The sequence below is a fragment of the Carassius auratus genome, chromosome 2, assembly GCF_003368295.1.
Source record: "Carassius auratus strain Wakin chromosome 2, ASM336829v1, whole genome shotgun sequence".
Classification (NCBI taxonomy): Eukaryota; Metazoa; Chordata; class Actinopteri; order Cypriniformes; family Cyprinidae; genus Carassius; species Carassius auratus.
In genome coordinates, this window is record NC_039244.1 from 23,053,284 (window position 1) to 23,072,115 (window position 18,832).

Consider the following 18,832-nt stretch of genomic DNA (forward strand, 5'->3'; position numbering starts at 1 on the left):
AACTGACAGAGCAGCCATCAAGTCTTAGACAGTGTTCTAATACATGCAGAGTTTTTAGGTCCTATAATTAACTCCTCTTCCTCATCCAGTTTTGCATATTGACTATGCATTCCATTAGTTTTCAAATTGGTGTGTTTCATCGGGCCGTGAAGAAATATAGAGGGGAGTATCATCAGCATAAGAGTGAAAGTGAACATGTTTCCTGATGATATCTCCCAAGGGTAACATATAAAGCGTGAAGAGTAGCAGCCCTGGTACTGAGCCTTGAGGTACTCCATACTGCACTTGTGATCGACATGATACCCCTTCATTCACTGCTAGAAATGACTAAAATCATCTCATCACTACAAATACTTGTTCTAACGTGCCAATGTCTTCAGGCATCCCCCTCCACAAATCCCAAACAAATGACACAGAAAGAGTTGTGCTGGTCAAACACTTAATGCCCTGGGTTTATTAAACATTTGTCATATACGTTTTTTCTTTTAATTATTCATTCTTCCAGGTGGGACTAAAAAAAACACCTCAAAGATAGATGATGCCATTGGAACGGGCATTCAGATTGTGGTACATACAAACAACAACTACGAGTAGCCTTGTGAGGTACCATCCTCTTCACAGAAGAGAGCTCATGCTGGACCCACAGCACGGGTGCCACCATGAAGTCTTACAGGAAACACAATGTCCCTTTTTTGTTCGTTTTCCTTGTTTTCATATAAAGTGGAATGATGATGATAAAGAAACATACTGAGATGTCACTGAGTCCTCTCCCTTATGAACTAATGTTACGCACAAATAACAGACTCGCTCCATAACACAGGGGACGTACAATCAGTCATCAAAAACAGAGGTAATAAAAAATAATCCCACTTAAGTTTCACAAACCCCAAGTGAAAAAGGTTCTCTGATTCCAGAAAAAAAGACTCAGAAATCATACAAAAGCAGCATTGATTTAAACAAACAAAAAAAATAAAATAGTGCTTGAGTGGGAGCAGCCACGAGAGAGAGACATAGACAGATGAACCCCTGCTGCTTTTTTTCCAACAAGAGATGTTCACATACAACTGCATTAGCCACACACACGCACACGCACACACACACTGCACAGAAACCCAGGAGGTTACAGTGTATATATAAAAAAAGATTTTTTTTAGAATTTAAAGGGGGGAAAACAAAGAAACCTGTAAACACCTCACAATAAATAGATAAAACAGCAGGTTTTCCACCATGCATGTGACATACATTCAGATACAGTCTCACAAACAATTGAACATTCACAATCTCCAACACACACGCACACTACGAAAATCGCAGGGTTTTTTTTTTTCCGGATTTTTTTTTCCCAAGTGCAAAACATCACAAATGAACAATTTCTGTATTCAAGTAATGTTATATACAAGGGGGGGTGGTATTACAAATATGTATGTACATAGAATATTTTCCATTTTTCATAATTTACAGATGTTGAGATCTTAACAGTAACAAAATTTTGGAAAAAGACGAAAACAAAAAAGATGAGCATTGCAATTAAGTCCCAACGGCTGCCACGGAAACAGCGTCGCTACGATGCATAGCACCTAAAGGAGACGCCCCGATTGAGAACGCTTGAGGGGGCGGGGCTACGTGACCTCCATGGCGACAGTGTTGTCTGTCAAACTGTTCAATGGAGGCTTCTCTTGATCGTGATTTTCCCTACAAGACAAATTCAATGAAATCAGCTTATTAGGAGACCTCGAATTCAAACGCTTACTTCAGTCTGACATATCACCACTGAAGAATAAAAACAGCTACTGAAGAAACAAACGGTAGTACTAGAGCTTACAGAGTGAACATGAAAGTGTTTGGAATCATTTTTATTCTTCTAATGCAATACAATCCATTTTGCAATCAGGATTAAGATCATGCTATACCTCATAGCCAACATATAGACTTAGAAGAAAAAAAAAAATTCCGAAAAAACAAAACAAAAAGTAACTTCGTTTTTCCAAGTGAAACTGCAAAGGTTTGAAAATATTAATAATTGATATTTTGATTTGCTAAAGGTTACACTTGCCAACTGTTTAATTATGAAGATTAACTTCAAATGAGTATAATATGACAATCAAATAAAAATCTGAAGAATCTGCATTTTGGTTGACCTATAATATTAAATAAACACAAACACAAATTATTGTATTGGTGTATATGTTTGTGTTTTAAGTTATCAGACTGCTCTCGGAAGCCAAGGACTTCCAAACTATGGAAAAAATATTTGTTTTGTGTATGTTCAGCAGAAGAAATTAACAAGTGGAGGGTGAGTAAATGAGTACATTTTCATTTTGGGGTGAACTTTCTCTTTAATACTTCTCTCTTGTAAATGACACGTGGTACTTTTAATTTCTGTTTAACCAGGAATATTCATTTGACGGCACACTGGTACTCACCTGGGCCCCATGTCGAGGGTAGTTGACCCTGGGGTGACTTTTGGGATGGGTCTGTTGGCGTTGGCAGCGAGTTTCAGGGCAGAGGCGGGAACAGTGAGCTGACGCTGCAGCTGGCGCACACTCAAGGTCCCTGCTGGTGAAGGGACGCTCACTCTCACGGCCCCGCCCATCAGCGCTTGACCAGGGGCGGGGCCAGACGTGCCGACGTGATGATTGGCCGAGGAGGTTCCATTGTTAGTGGTGGTGGCAGCAGGGGAGGGGGAAGAGGTGGAGGTAGGGGCGGCAGAAGGAAGGATGGAGGACACTGCAGAGCTCGTGTGATGTAAGCTCTTATAGACACCTGAGGAGTCAAACGATGAAAACTCATCAGAACAGAATTCACTGTATGGGGATACAGAACTATTAGTAATAGTGAAAGCATGTAGTTTGAAAAGACCAACCTGAGGCTGAGACGACTCCATTGACGCCAACTCCCTCCTCTTTGCTCTTGAGCGCCATCAGCTGGTCAGGAGTCATTAGTGCAGAGGCAGCAAACTGAGCACTGGCAGCATCTATCGTCTTTGACACCAAACTCTGAGATCGAAAACAAAAAAACACATCAGGAAATTATACAACTGTAACAGCAGATCAGTAAAAGGAAATCGGTTCAGTTGTACAGACTTCATTCTCCTTGAAAACAGCATATTAAAGGATATTTTATTTGATCAACAGAGGTTGTGCTACATTATGGGTTTTGTCATTGGTGTGCCACCACACCTTGACCTTGTTACTGCTTTTATAATCTTTGTGGATATATGAAGGAAGCAGTACTACTCTATAGGTACTCAAGATTAACATGAGATTTAAGGGTCCTTAAACAGCAAAAGTATTTTGGGAACAAATGTCTTTGCCATTGCATTAGTAATCCAAAACAATGTGTCCTCAGACAATGAAGATAGACTGTATGCTCATGATTAATAACCAAAACAAGCCTTAAAACATTATCCCATGTATTACTAACAATGAGAACAAATCTTTCAATTGAAATTAGAAAGCACATCAACATAAATTCTTACTCAAGACACACAGCAACATGACGAAGCGAGGCACTAGTAAAGTTTCCAGGTTTAATGGACCCAGAAGGCTCACCTGGGGGTTGTTAGTGATGGCTGCGCTGCCGGCCTGCTGCTGGAGCTGAACCTGTTCAAGCTGCTGTTTCTGCATCAGTGCCAGCTGCTCCTGGTGTTGCTGGTACTGCTCCGTGGTGACCGCTGCAGGAGCACAGGGATAGGACATCACAAAGCAGGTTCATGTTAACTGCTCATTTCACGATTTGCAAACATCACATTAGACCAACAAAAAATGCGTACATTTTCATAAGGGGTACTCTGGAATAGAAAAGTCTTGTAAATGGTTTCCGACTCAGATGTGGTTTACAAACACCTTTGAAAGCAACTTGTTAACTTATTAAAACTAGACAAAATATACATTTAGAGTGAGCTAGACTCAGTAAGTATTTGGCATCAGTGGACTCACCCGGTGTGGGAGGAGGGACGCGTGGTTTGGTGGAGGAGCCGGGGCCTCTCTGTGTCTGGAGCGTGCTGATGGGGCGGATGAGGAAGCCGCGGCGGGGTCTCCGGGCAGACCAGTGCTCAGGATTGTCGGGGTCGTCTGGCGGTGCCGTCCGAGGCTTGAAATGCCTCCAGCGACAGGCTTTGATATTGAGCAGGATTTGTGTGAGGTCTGGTGAGGTGGAGGAGGGGCCAGAGGTATCTGTGCTGGTGTGTGAGGTATCCGTGCTGGGCTGCTGGGTGGGAGACAACGATGGGAATGTGGGGGAATCTGGGTCCAGCCCATGATACACAGTATCGCATTCAGAGTAGGCTCGGTCCAATAAAACCCTACAAATGTGAGAGAATTCAGAAAATTATGTTGCACAGTGAGTTAATAACATGGGTTAAATATTTCAGAAATGCTTACATACAGGTAAAAAAAAAATTGTATAGCCTGAATGCACAGCAGGTCACTTTGGATAAAAGCGTCTGCCAAATGCATAATAGTATATGACACTGAATGAATCATGTGATATGCCAATAATTAAACAACATTTTTTATCACAAATAACTGCATAGTATTTGCTGAAGAATTTCGCTTTCGCAATTAAATCTCTTTAATAATAGTAATACAAATTGATAACTGCCATTATGTAAAATTATTCACAAAATTAACTGAAATGAATTTGTATTTGCACAGCAAATTGTCTAAATTAAAATCAATGTATTTGCCAAGATCAAATGAATTGAAGCATATAATTTTAATTGTAAAAAGTACTACAAATACATTTGCTAAAAAAATAAATAAAAAAAAACTAATCAAATTGCATATTTGTTTTTAAATGTTTTAATCATTTTAAAAGTTTTCAAATTGCTTATAATTTTTTTCATGATTATTTTACTTTATTTTATGTAAAGCACTTTGAATTACCATGGAGTACGAAATGTGCTATATAAATAAACTTGCCTTGCCTATTTCATGAAAACAAATCGAATTTACTTGCATTTCCCAACTAATTATAAAATATGTAATTATGGTCAAAGCAATGTAATATCTTAATTGGAGGACTTTTTTCCCCGCAGAAAATAAAACTTGTTAAGTTACCAATTTCAATATGCACAGTTAATTGCAAATATACTGAAATCACATTACTTGCTGTGCAAAGTCCGCAAACAAAAATTCAAATTTACTGAATAAAACCACAATTACTGGCATATCAAAAAACATTTGCAGAAAAAAACCCAAATTAACAGCAGTTCCTGACTCACCTGCCCCCTCTGCCCACTCGTCGGCGTGCTAACCCCAAACACCGCCGTGGCACTGTGAGCGTGGTGAGAGAATAGCGATATCGCACATCTGCTAGTCCGCCCTCGACAGGGTCCGACCAGGGCCAACCGCCCACGGGTCCCGAACGCGCCTTTGACAAAACCATACAGAATCATTACTAATAACATCCAGCCTTGACTCACTCTAACTCATGCATATCAGGATGCTTCACAACGTACAGCATGATATTGACAGCCTGTTCTCCTCCTGAACCCAAACACACCATCCGGATCGTTCTCCTCCTCAACCTCTGAAGAGCCAGAGAGCATCTAAGGAAACAACAGAGAGTGTGAAGACGAGAGAAAGCAGAATATGATTCCCATGAACGTCTCGGTTACTGAACATGTGTACCTGTGAGTAGGGCTCATCGTCTGAGCTGGGAAAGTCATACTGATTGAGGTCTTTAGTGTTGAAGACTGCCGGGCCAGAATGGGAGGAGCCTGCCAACGGCGATGGCTTGGCCTTCTTCTCATACTTCCGTTTCTGCCGCACAACCTCTGGTTTATCCATCTACAGCCAAACACAAGAAACAAACCAACATGAGGCGTATTCATTTTTTTTGGCGCATGTGAACAAAACCAGGAATGAACAAAAATACTAATTAAATGAAACAATATTCTAATATAAAACACAGCACCTGTGTACTTGTAAGTATGTTTTGGCCAGACAAACGATGATAGGAGTGTGTGTACCTTGATCTTGTAGTCCCGGTCATGCTCTGTGTGTCTGTACTGGTTGCTGTTAGTGATTGGGATCAGAGGGATGACTGGTTTCTCCAGAGCTCTCTGAGCCAGAACCTCAGCCATCACCTCTCCTCCGAAATCAGCCATGCTGTTCCTACACACACACACACCAATGAGCTTAAACGATACACACTCCTGTGCCAAACAACCCACAACAAATCAATTTCCATACATTTTCCCAGGTTTCTATAACTATTAAAATAATTAAATCTTGTTTTTATTTTTTAGGTGCACTAAAGCATTTTAGGCACTGCTACAACTGAATTGCTGAAAATGGGAATTTCCGAAATATCCATGACTTTACCAGGTCTGGACATCTGAGAAAGTAAAAGCCAATTAGATGGGAACTCCTATGACAAAATGCGTGATGTTCACCCGTACCTCTTCTCTACGATCTCCAGTGTGAGGTGCAGCAGCTCTCGTTTGCTCTTCTCTCGTCTCTTGATCATCTCTAGGATGGTGACGGCTCGGCTCAGGTCTCTGCGCAGCTTCAGCATCTTCTCATAAGAAGCTTCATCATTCTTACGATTCTGTGCATAAAGATAACGTGCAGTTTATTTCTCTTGTCATTACATAAGCGGAGCCAATTCGTAGCCGAGTGGTGCCCTCTTACTTTCCGTGTCTGCATCTTCTCCGTCCTGCGCCTGAAGGCCACGTATGGGTCACTGGTGCTGGAGCCGTCACGCTTCTCCTGTTTGACCACAGGAATGAGAGAGCCGCTCTGACATGCTTTCCTCTTCCTGCTCCAGTACTCAAACACTTCCTTTATCAGCTCATCATCCTCCTTCAACAAGAGTTTGGCCTCCTGCAGAGACACCGGCTACGAGAAAGAGAGAGAGAGAAAAAATAAAAATCAAGATAACAGCCTAACAGACCTGGTCACATTTTCACCTGTCCTGCTGGCAGTTTTACTAGCCTCTCCTCAACTATGATAAACAGACATTTTTAACACTTTTTGTGATTATTAAAAATTGTTATAACTGAAGTTCACAACACAACTATGAGAATAAAACCAGTGACAGCCATTCACAAACCATTCAATAAAAAAAGTGTGCACTGCATACAATAAACGTTGTTGGCGTAGATGCTAATATAACATTCAGGTCATGTCAAAGCATGTCAAATCAATTATGTTAGTCAGCTTGATTAACATAAATGTTCAATAGTTTGGAGTCAGTAAGATTTTGTTGAAAACTTTCATTCAGCAAGGGAAAATTAAATTGATCAAAAATGACAGTAAAGACTTTTGGTGAATATAGCTTTCATAAGAAAAAAAAACACCAATGAAAAATCTAAAAACGCATGCAATACAGTTTCCATAAAAATATTAAGCTGCACTGTTTTCAGCACTGATAAAAATAAAAAAGATTTTAAAAAAAAGAAAGACCCGAAGGATCATATGAAACTCAAGAGTAGTGTAATTACGCTGAAAAATAAGCAATGCCATAACATCAATTACATTATAATATTGTTAAAATACTAAAATTCGTTAAAATAATTTTAAATTACTACCGTGTCCTTGGTAAAGGACTTTAAAAATATAACTGAACCCAAACTTTTGAACTGTAGTTCAAGGCAGAATGTGGTGGTGACAGCAATGGTCATGAGTCATGATTCAGTTCAAACAACAAGAGTCACAGGTCACCCCCTCTCGCTCTATTTGAATAAACATTCATGAGGCTGACAACAGATCAGAACGGATTAATAACTGCTCATCAGTTGTCCTGGTCCATACATCAGTCTATGACTAATCTTAAACGCTACATAGCTATAAATTTACCCATAAACCAGCTGCAGAACAGAACAGAAACACACTAGTGCAGGCTAGGAAACTCTTCATTCATTAAAACTTATACTTATTTAATATACTTAGTACCAAGCAAAACATGTTACTGCTACACCCTTATCTGAGAATGTTATCAAGTCAAAGCAGTCTTCGAGTCTAAACTGCAAAGCATTGCACTAGCAAAGCCACGGTCACGGGTTCAACTTCAAGGGAATGCATAGACTGATAAAACGTATACCTTCAATGCAATGCAAGTTGCTTTGGATAAAACCATCTGTCAAATGAACAAACGTGCAAATGTAAAAAAATTTTTTGAATATATATAAAGCTACCTGCTATTTATACTCTATTATTGTTTTTACAGAGCAATCATTAAATAAAATCCACTAGAGATGCACCGATCGACTGGCCTGGGACCGTTGTGACATCACAGCTATGCTCACATCTGCATGCAAATATATCATCGACATGCAAGTTCTTCACTGTGAGTGGAGAAAACACAGAGTTCGCAATTTATAATATGTGTAGGTTCAAAGTAAACCATGGGGGAATCACCAGCTCGATTAATGCTTGTCTGGGCCAAGAGAGATCATTTTACTTGCCTGACAGGAAAAGAAGCCTGATTAAAAAAATGTAATCAATTGGCAAAAATAACTAGAGAAGCACTGAAACTTGGCCAACAAGATTTTTAGAAGAAGAATGATTTCACTGCATTCAGTGTAAACGGAGACTGATGATGGATTTATGTCATGCCAGATATGGCTCACATAGCGTGTGTGTGTGTGTCATGTGCAGAAATCAAAACAAATGAGCGCAACAGCACATGTATACTGTCGGTGTTAGAAAAAAAAATATGTTTGTATTATATAGATAAGCAACATGACACGACCAAGATGTTTTCCTGAATATCAGCATGACTGCAATGTGACACTGATTTTATACAGTAGTAGCTCAATAAACAAGTTAGAATTAAGTGGCTTACATTTTAAAACACAATATCGACTGCTTTTGTTCAATTTCACTGACGAAAATCATTCCAATTAAAGCCGGAGCAGAACTGTTGTATCCGAGCTTTACAGGTCATTTAGTAACTGTTTTGTTACTAAATGAATCCAAGTTTCAGACCGAATCGAGTGTGTCAATGATTCAGAGAACCATTCATTAAGATTTGAATGAATCGGCTGAATAAATGACTCACTCATTAAAACAGCCATGTGTCACCACGTACTGGTGGTTTGGTTTCATATTTAAAAGTATCATTGCATTTTCCCCAACATTTCTTATTTTTATGCAAAAAAAAGTACTTAAAACATTAAACTTAAAACTACTTATTAATCTACAATTTTGCAGTGCAAATTCATTTATGGCACCTCTCAGCTTCATTAAACAGTCTTTGTAAAGGCATCTAACACCACTTCAGCTGCAGCTGATGTTTCCCCTGCAGTGGAAAGAAAGTTTGTTGATTTAAGCTGAATCGTAGCAACTGCACAGCGTCTTATTCTAGCTAAATTAATTGAAATTTGATGTGAAAGCTCAGTTAAAATAATTTTTTGCATTAGAAAAAAAAAGTTTTTGTTTGTATATGCATGTCAATTATAGTTCTTAGAACGAAAATCGAAATCAGCAAAAATCGGTATCGGGAGGTCACACTGGCAAAAAAAAATAAAATAAAATATTTGGAATTGGCCAAGAAAATTGCAATCGGTGCATCTCTAAAATCCACCTTAACAGTACAGATCAGCACCAAAACAACCATAAAAAAAACCCAAGCTCAACCACGACTAAAATCCAATTCTTCTGACTATTCCCAATTGTGCCCGTCTCTGGTACCTGCTGTCCACTGCCTTTCTCCAGCCGGTCGATCATCTCTTCAAACTGCAGGGCTCCCACATCCATCTTCTTCTTCAGTTTATTTACAAATGTCTCGTCCTCAGAGTCCAGGTCATAATCCGGCTGTTCTGTGTCAAGACTGAATGCTGTACGTCAAAAGACCAGTGTGGGGAGCACAAAAAAACAAAACAAAAACCGTTAGAACTGTTTCGCTGTGAACCAAAACCACGATAAACCAAGTTTCACAGCAGGCTACAAACCATGTAGAGTCATTATAGGTGCAACACGCGATTTCTGTGACTATTGCAACACCAAATTGGTTTGAGCGGACATTGCAACACTGACACCAATTACATGAGTTTGGGGCTATCTGTTTGTCTGACCCATCAACATGGTTTAGGATGTTAAACTTGTAAATAGCATCTTTCTCCATTAACAACCATTCAAATGTATCTGTATTCCAGTCACAGCTCAGTAATGTCAATTGTAAAAGGCATGAAGGACACCTCAAGTCCTCAATCTGAATGAGATGCATGATCTGGATGAAGGCAGAATGACTCACGCTGTATGTGAATGAGCTGTTTGGGCATCCTGAAGTCCCCCGGATAGAGGGACTCATAGTAAGCGATGTTGCTCTCAGCCTCTGGGACGGGAATCACCATGTTGTCCCTCTTCTCCCCGTACACCTGCTGAGCAGAGATGGCCCGCTGGAGATGGTGTTCCTACACACACACACACACACACACAGATTAAGTTCAATTGCAACGAATCGAGTGCTAGTTTGTGTGGGCTTTGGGTGGATGTGAGAAGTAGCAGTCTAAAAGGGGGAAGACGCTTTAATATGCAAACGGTCAAACATCACAGTTCATTGTCAGCACATTAAATAAGCTCCTACTTCTAAAAACGTCAAAACCGATACAGACTGTACTAAATGACTTCTGCGACTGAAGCCTAGCTGACAACAAGCAAACTCCTGACACAGCAGAACCGGATCGGTCGGATGCAAACCCAACCAAAACACTGGCACAAACAATTACACGTGCTCCTAAAACAATCCCAGACGGCAGACACTGACCTCTATTTTACTGCATGTAAACATGGGGTAATGTACATAAAACATGGATTGTTATAATGATATATAATGATGTGAACTGTAATGAAAGCCTCATCACAGACTTATTATCATCCAGCATTAAAAATCCACAGATCAACACTAATGTTGGTCCCTGAAGTATAAAAACCCCACCAAAGCATCATTTGACAGGCCGTGGTCACTCCGACCCCCAGAGACCACTTTATTAGCATATCATAAGACTCTTTAGAGTGGGACGGGGGCATCTTTACTCCAGCGTCTCACACACAAACACCAGAGAGAGTATTGCTCCACACCTGTCCCAGAAAGCTGAAAGTATTCTCACACCAACGCTTCTAGACAGACATGTTTACTGCATTTACCCTCGCACATCTGCACACATTATCAGAGCTGCATTCACTCCGACTCATTTTAGAAATGCTTTACAATCACAGATATGTGAAACAAGCACAATTAAGTTTAAAACACTGATTTGTGTTTATGCATTCAAATCACAAAGGAAAAACAGATACAGAAATACACAGGAAAAAAAAAAAAAATCAATTTAATTTGAATGGATCTCAACTATAAGACAACCTTAGTAGCTGCAAAAAAACAAAACACAAAAACACCCAGAAGACTGTATTTCATGAGATATGTGCACAATGTTTGCTTGAATGATGTGGATGTACAGATGAAATGCAGGCAGCTGTCAAGAGCTCCAGTTGTCAGTGTTGAGAAAACAAACAAGGCCTCGTGCGCCCCTGCACCGGTCAAACGCATCACTGCATACACCCAAACAGACTGGTAGGGCCAGATAGGCTTCCTCTGTCAATTCAGATATGCATTCTCTAATGCCGTTCACAATGCACATAAATGTAATGCTTTTCATTTAGTACCTTTATTAGATACACATCCGATTAAAAATAAACTAATGCCTCAATTGACATGACAACTATTCTCAGTGAACCTTAAGGCTATTTTAAAAAAATAAAAAAATGAGATTTTGGACCATTCAAATATGAGAACACTGCACACAGATTGTTTTTCTGAGTGTTAATTGGTGATCGCTGTATATGTGAGGGAGTAGAGGGCGCCCCCTCATGTCAGCCCGCTGTACTGCACCCACACGGAGCCACAAGATAATCAACAAAATGGTGGCGTTACCCGTGGTCACGTGACTCCTTTGTACTCCGTAAACCATCTAGAGACAAAAATACTGCGTAATAATTACATCCGAGATTATATTAGTAGAGTAAAACCTCTAACGTTTGGGCCCAAAATACTAAACCTCGTCCGTCTCGGACGGTAGCGACATATTTGACGCTTTTCTGCAGGAGAAATGGCGGCCATTTTGTGTACACTGGCGCAGAGAAGCAAGGGACGCGCCTCTGACAATAAAACTGAAATTGTCTTCAAAATACATGACTCTAAGCAATAAAACGTACCGATTCCTCCTCTTTCTCCATCCCTGTGGGCATCTGTGGCACTGCCCGGTTAATAGACGCATATTCGTGCAGGTCGGGCAGGTCCTCGCAACGGAAGACGGGGAGAGGCTTGGAAGCGTCCAGCGCTCGCGCCCGAAACGACAGTTTACTCATTTTTCTTTATAATTCGAGATGCAGCATAAATGTATCCGATCCCCTAATGTTCCCTACTGGTCCGATTAAAGTTCTCATGGATGATGCCGGTTCGGTGTCCAGCAGTGCACGGGTCGCTCGGTGGAGGTGGCGGGGCGAGCGGAAGCGCAAGGCCGGGTGTGGGTCGCTCTCTCTCGGTGTGTGTCTCCAGCGCGCTCCGGTCCCTGATTCCAGGCTCAGTGCGCCATGGCCAACATGGCGGACATTAAAAACACACTTTAACGGTCCGCTCGTGTTCAGCGGCCCAACCCCCCGATCCCAGATCAGCCATTCCCACATGGGTTTACGACGCATGCGCGCGTGAAAACCACTCCCATACCTTCAGCAGAGCGCGCCTCTTCAAAAACACGAGTCTTTTTTCACCAAAGGTATACAATATAACCGATATGGGAAGAATGACGACAAAGACGCTCGTTCTTAAATAATCAACGTTACTATTTGGCTTTCCAAGTGCTTTTCTGCTAAATCCTTCACAGCACAAGGCAAAAGCAGATGACCCAATGACAGATGAGCTGCTTTTCCTGTCAAATTAATTTCTTATAGAAATATGCATAATTTCAAATCAATGTAACATTTGAACAGTAACATCGAAATTAAATATTATGACTAATTTCCAAGTTGCAAAATGCTTGAAGGACTGCTTTTAAAATATGTAGCTATATCCATCACCCAGTAAAAAAAAAAAAAAAAAATGATTTTTTTTTCTTTTGGAAATTGCAGTGAAACCTCTTAAATGAAAACATATTGTAAAATGTATAGTATATTTTTTAATGCCGTGTCAGCATCCAAGAGTATTTTGCTGTAAATTTTTACGATTTTAAGTAGTGGTGGGCCGTTATCGCTGTTAACGTGTTGTGTTAACGCGAGACTCTTATAGGGCGATAAATAAAATATCGCCGTTAATCCATTCTCAAAGTTGGGTTGGGAGCAGGGTCTATACTAAGCAAGCTATGATGACTTTCACTTTGATATTTTATATAACTGACTCGCTGAGGACAGCCTAAAAAGATGCTCAGGACAGTTGATGGGCCACTGCTGCGCATCGTCATGAAAGCTTATCTTTCTCACATGTTGTTAAGCCGTACCGCTTGTCGATTTAAACATTAAAGCATCCAAAACTAGACGCGGAAAAGCTGAACAGAGTAGCGTGTGCCGTTAGGTGCGCACGAGAGAGAGAGAGCCACGTATCACGGACAGTGACACTGAACCGAGCTCTCTTCTGCGAAGTTCACCTCGAAGTTCCTCCTGCTCCTGAACGAACAAATGCAAATCGCAGTTTGAACAAACAAAAAGATGTGAAAGAGCCCAATTCAACACCACGGTGTTCTGGTGTCCACGCTCGCTCAGAGAAAGGCGTCTCAAAACACTAGAACATCGAATTTGCTTATTTTTGCTCTTGTGCCGACAAATACATACCAAATATGTCAAAATATCCACCTTGGAAATTATGCTCGAAAAAACTGTCAGTCATTTCTTAAGTGAAAGTAAACAGTTGAGGAAAAAAATGGGATGTGTATTATATTTGATGCGTTCATGGACTCTTAAAGTGACCGCGCCTAATTTAGCGACTGGCTGCTGTAATGTTAATCCAAGAAAATGAAAATCACTCACTGCTCTTGCCTGTTTTTTATTTGTAGTTTAAAGAGTCAAACCAAAAATTATTCAGAAACCAGATATAATTTTTGATATATATAGCAAAACTGTAATATTGTGAGAAATGAAGGTGTCTGAATAAATGTAGGTTTGATTGTATATTTCATTTTTACATTGAAGACTATCTAACTTACTGTTTGTCAATTTTATTTGGGTAACACACATATTCCGAATGCCTTCGGCAGAATTCGAATGAGCCATTTTAATCTAGATTAATTTCAAGATCACAGTGAGATTAATCTAGATTAAAAATATTAATCTATGCCCACCTCTAATTTTAAGTAATATCACATTTGATATCCAAACTATCAAGTTATTCAATCATCCTTCTGAATTGAGATTACTTTTCTAGGTGAACGTCTAATTTGTGTTACTGATCTAAAGTCATTTCACTTCAGAGTAACCTATTTAAAGGTCCCATGGCAAGAAAATTTCACTTTATGAGGATTTTTTACTTTAATATGAGTTTCCCTAGCCTATCTATGGTCCCCCAGTTGCTAGAAATGTCGATAGGTGTAAACCAAGCCCTGGGTCATTTTGGAATCTTCCCCGTATGTCGTCATAAGAGGAAAGGTTACCTCCCCTTTCTCTGCTTTGCCCTCCTCGAGAATTTTGAGAAAATGTATTCCTCTTTTTTTTTACATTCAGCTGCAATGTGGATATGGATTCGACAGCACCGCAACAAATCGCGAGTAACAGTGTTCATTAATGCCTGATCTGTGATCAGTGATTTCTGATGTGTAGCAAAGAACTCTCCCTTTATTTTGTTCGGAGCTGTCACACATCGCGAGTATATCTGCTCACTTGCCCAAACTGCCGTTATAATGAATGATGCTGTTATGCTACACATCGAAGCTCTTACTGTATTCATGTCAATGTTGTGTTTGCTTTTAGTTGTGGTAAAAGCATTTTGTAAGAGAAAATGTGTTGCAATAATGACGAGATCACTGCATTCACGCGATAAACAGACTCTTGTCTACTAGGGATGCACCGGTTGACCGGCCATAAACCTGAACTGGATGGTTTTTGCTTAAAATACGCGATTAGCAATCGGCCGGTTTTTGGCCTTTTTTTTTAGCCTGCGTGCACAGACTACATTGTAATCATTCACTATGTCATGTGTGTGAAGTATTTCGAAATCTGTGCGCAGGACAAGGGCAGCCGTTCAGCACTGGAATTGCAGAGCTACACATCTGAAGCACAGATAGCAAGAAGTGAACAGCCGTTGTTGTACTGGCGCTCAAATAAGAGCCTTTCCTGCTCACTGAAGCTGCATGAGCCTATCTGTACCTGTCCGTGCCCTGTGAAGGGATGTTCAGCTCAACTTCTCGCGTTTAGCGTTTATAAAAGTGCAAAGTGTTTCATTCATCCAATAAAAAAAAAATTAGGGTAATGATTCACATCTATATTTTTAACTTGAGACAATAGTTATTTATTTTTCATTGGCTCAAGTAAAAAAAAAATGTGAATCATTACCCTAATTTTTTTTTTTATTGGATGAATGAAACACTTTGCATCTTTGTTTTATTCGCACCAACATTGTTTAACATTTTGGAATGATGTATTTATATAACATACTTATTTTTAATAAAAAATTAGACCTTTTAAAAAACAAACAAATTTAAAAACTAAAATACTGAATGCTGATTAAGAAACATCTTATTGAATGTGTGTTGATTGTGTTGTTTGGACTGTAGAACTATGCAGTTATTGCTTTTAATTTCACATGGTTACAGTTAATCTTTTAACACAAGGGCAGTTCTATGTAGTTTCGACCCAATTCAAAAACAAAAGCTAAATGCTGATGTCTGTACCATCTATGTTTGTACTGAATGTAGGCTACTTACTGTGCATGTACTGCCGTTAATTTCAGATGGTTAAGGTTATCGTTTTCAATAGCCAGTTTGGCCTATTAAAAACCAAACAGACATCTTGTTTATGCACACTTTCCTTCTTTCTTGTTTGTTTCTTAAAGATTAAAAAATAAATAAATAAATAAAAAATAATAATAATAATAAAAAAATCAGCCAGTTTGCTTGTAAAAACATAATATCGGCCATGAATAATCATGATCGTGTATCCCTAATGTCTACTCAATGCTTCATGTGATGGGAAAAGATCGAAATAATACTATAAATCAACACTTCCACGATTCATTAATCTCGACAGCTGTAATAGAAAAAAAAACGTAGTAAAAGTATTTGAGAGGGGTTCCACGTGTAATATGCATTTCGAATGCAAAGATGTCAGCCAATCACAATCGTTTATTCTGAGTCTCACAGCAGACACGCCCCTTCAATCAGAGCATTCAAGCCAGAGAGATAAAATCAGGATAAACATGCCTTTTATTCCTAAATTGTTAATGTAAAAATCTTACTAACAATATGAGTATATCTCAGGAAACATAAAAAAAAAACATTACAAAAAAAGGAAAATGATCCACATCATGGGACCTTTAACTAGCAATATTCCTTTAATAAGTTCCAACAATGATTTGACAGCTGCATAAATGTTAAATTACTTCTATCAATAGGTTAGGCATATGTATGTTTAAGTTTGTAGCACCATGGCCCTGTGAGGCACAATAGCACAGATGCCGTTATCACAGTAACATTAGGGAAGCATTGCAGCTTGAATCAAGCTTGGTCAAAGATGACAAAGCCAAAATTTCCCTTTAAAAGGAGATTTCTCCCCAGCTTTATCTTTATGATATCACAGCACAATCTCAAACACTAGAACCAAAGAGACAAGTGCCTCATGGCGGTAATGAGATGTCCACAAGATCACGTTTCACTGCAAAAACATTCACCATTCCCCTTCTGTCTGCTAAAGCAGTCATCTATACTTTCTCTTTCATACATCAGTGCACTTACATCATAAAACCACAATACATTAAGCACAAAAAAAAATTCAGATTTAAGTGTGCAAAAAAATAAATAAAAAAATGCATTAAGAACATATGATGTAATCGCATGTGTTTAAGGGCGTATTTTCTTATATGCATTGTCTAAGATAAAGCACCCAAGATATGATCTAGTGCAAGTGTGGGTTTACCTCTGCTCCCAGAAGACCCACACCCCTGTGCCCGTCTGACCCTCCAGAGGGGTAACGATCCGTCCGTCACCGTCCATCCCTGTCACACACATGAACATAAACATGAACACTGACCATGACCACTCTCTTGACCTCAAGGGTGAAGGTGCTGGCATATCTCTAGGACAACAGCCAAATTATGACATAAGTGCAAATGCACACAGCTTTCTTGTACCAACAAAGAGGTGCATCATTGCTGCCTGTTGTTTCCTACGTTGAATTCATAAAAGACAGATCTGCAATAGCGCCACCATGTTAAAACACTGAACAATAACGCATTTTCGCTCGCTTTGCACAAATCCGTTTGACCGTTCACAATTATGTAACTGCGATCCGGATTCTCAGTAAAGAACAACGGACGCTCATGAAGCTCTCGAAGCGGAAGAGCATATAAAGCTGCTCCTGTTTTGGCTAACTACGGGGAAGAAAAAAAACATATAACGCTATATATATATATATATATATATATATATATATATATATCTCTGACAGGACAATAAACGAGTCGTGGCAAGCTCTTAAAGAGGCTGACACGTAGACTCGCAGTTAATGTGCGGAGATGATGCGGTCATCCGCAGTCAAAGCCTTCTGCAGATATTTAACCTGCGCGAAAGTGCACCTTCGGCTTTGTTTAACCCCAAACAGCTCACGAGGGATCACACAATTCCGACATTTTATCAAAGTGTGCCATTATCGAGGCAGAGCTTATTTAGGAAGATATTTTGAGTTTATTTTCCGGACTGATGTGGCATAATGATGTTGGGAATATGCTGACGCTCGCCTGCCAAGTTCACAGTTGGACTCGCTCATTCAGCAAACCCTTATGTTATCAAAACATGAATCGATCAATCCACTTTAAAAACGGGAAACAGGCAGATAGTCGGGACTTACCAGCTCTAGATCCATTGATCTCCGCGGGGCTGTCCTGAATTTGCCACATTTCAGTGGTTTAGACGGCGTAACTGTGTAACGCATCTAGGTGGTGTTTGGCAAACAAACGGCACAGTCGTCAGACATACTGTCTCTCCCGCGCGCGCGCCCTCACTCACTCACTCTCTCTCTCCCCCTCTCTCTCTCTCTCTCTCTCTCTCTCTCTCTCTCTCTCTCTCTCTCTCTCTCTCTCTCTCTCTCTCTCTCTCTCGCCTTTTGCCTTCCGTTCGACACAGCGATTAGAGAATCTCCTCGGTTAAATGAAGACAACGCAACCCAGTTAAAAGATTGAGCGGGTAAATAAAGAAGTTACTTGCGTCAGATTGTGCTGTAAGCAGACCATGGGGACAGTCTGAGACTGCCACAGGGTTAATAACTTTGCGATGGCAGCGAGACACCGCCTGATTGGTCAGTGAGAGGCACCAATCACCTGTGGGAAGCTTCAGGCATATGATCTAATAGCAGCAGCATGAAGAGATGCTGTGGCAGAACTAATTGTTGCAAAAATACACTTAACCCCTTCTATTGTCTTGTTCTATTGTTCAATTTGAACCGATTTCGGTATTGAATACAACTACAAATACTGTGGTAACAGGGAAAACAAGCTCAAAAGAAACTGAAAAAAAGCCTTTAGTGTGATTGATAAACTTAGTTACACTCCAAAAAAAGGTACAATGTCTGTCGCTCAGGCAGTACATTTTCAAAAGCAACAAATATGTACTATTTGGGAACTAATATCTAGATTTTAGGTGATAATATGTACCTTTAATGTACTTCTATGCACCCTTTAGGAGTAAATTAGG

General features: G+C 39.9%; 1 protein-coding gene across 3 annotated transcripts; it reads right to left on the minus strand.

The window, feature by feature from the left end:
* Window positions 1-425: 425 nt before the first annotated feature.
* On the minus strand, window positions 426-18,165 carry LOC113121109 (enhancer of polycomb homolog 1-like). 3 transcript variants are annotated; one of them, XM_026291366.1, is made up of 16 exons: window positions 17,991-18,165; window positions 17,061-17,139; window positions 10,204-10,363; window positions 9,642-9,787; window positions 8,050-8,085; window positions 6,639-6,845; window positions 6,407-6,555; window positions 5,975-6,119; window positions 5,634-5,792; window positions 5,462-5,551; window positions 5,225-5,373; window positions 3,939-4,303; window positions 3,552-3,673; window positions 2,864-2,996; window positions 2,424-2,763; window positions 426-1,692 (listed from the first exon to the last, which is right to left on the minus strand). In XM_026291366.1, the coding sequence occupies exons 3-16, from the start codon at window positions 10,301-10,303 to the stop codon at window positions 1,620-1,622; spliced, it is 2,214 nt and encodes a 737-aa protein (XP_026147151.1). In that variant the 5' UTR covers window positions 10,304-10,363; window positions 17,061-17,139; window positions 17,991-18,165; the 3' UTR covers window positions 426-1,619. The 3 variants fall into 3 exon arrangements, with proteins under 3 accessions (XP_026147151.1, XP_026147136.1, XP_026147144.1); XM_026291351.1 differs by lacking the exons at window positions 17,061-17,139; window positions 17,991-18,165 and adding an exon at window positions 12,162-12,643; XM_026291359.1 differs by lacking the exons at window positions 8,050-8,085; window positions 17,061-17,139; window positions 17,991-18,165 and adding an exon at window positions 12,162-12,643.
* Window positions 18,166-18,832: the final 667 nt, after the last annotated feature.

Bases quoted from the DNA above. Each gene is read 5' to 3' on its own strand.
- LOC113121109 (XM_026291351.1), bottom strand. From the start codon at position 12,314: ATGAGTAAACTGTCGTTTCGGGCGCGAGCGCTGGACGCTTCCAAGCCT. The intron at 2,764-2,863 runs GTTGGTCTTTTC...TTGACTCCTCAG, and splicing joins TGGAGTCGTCTCAGCCTCAG to GTGTCTATAAGAGCTTACAT. The intron at 1,693-2,423 runs GTGAGTACCAGT...TTTGTCTTGTAG, and splicing joins ACCCTCGACATGGGGCCCAG to GGAAAATCACGATCAAGAGA.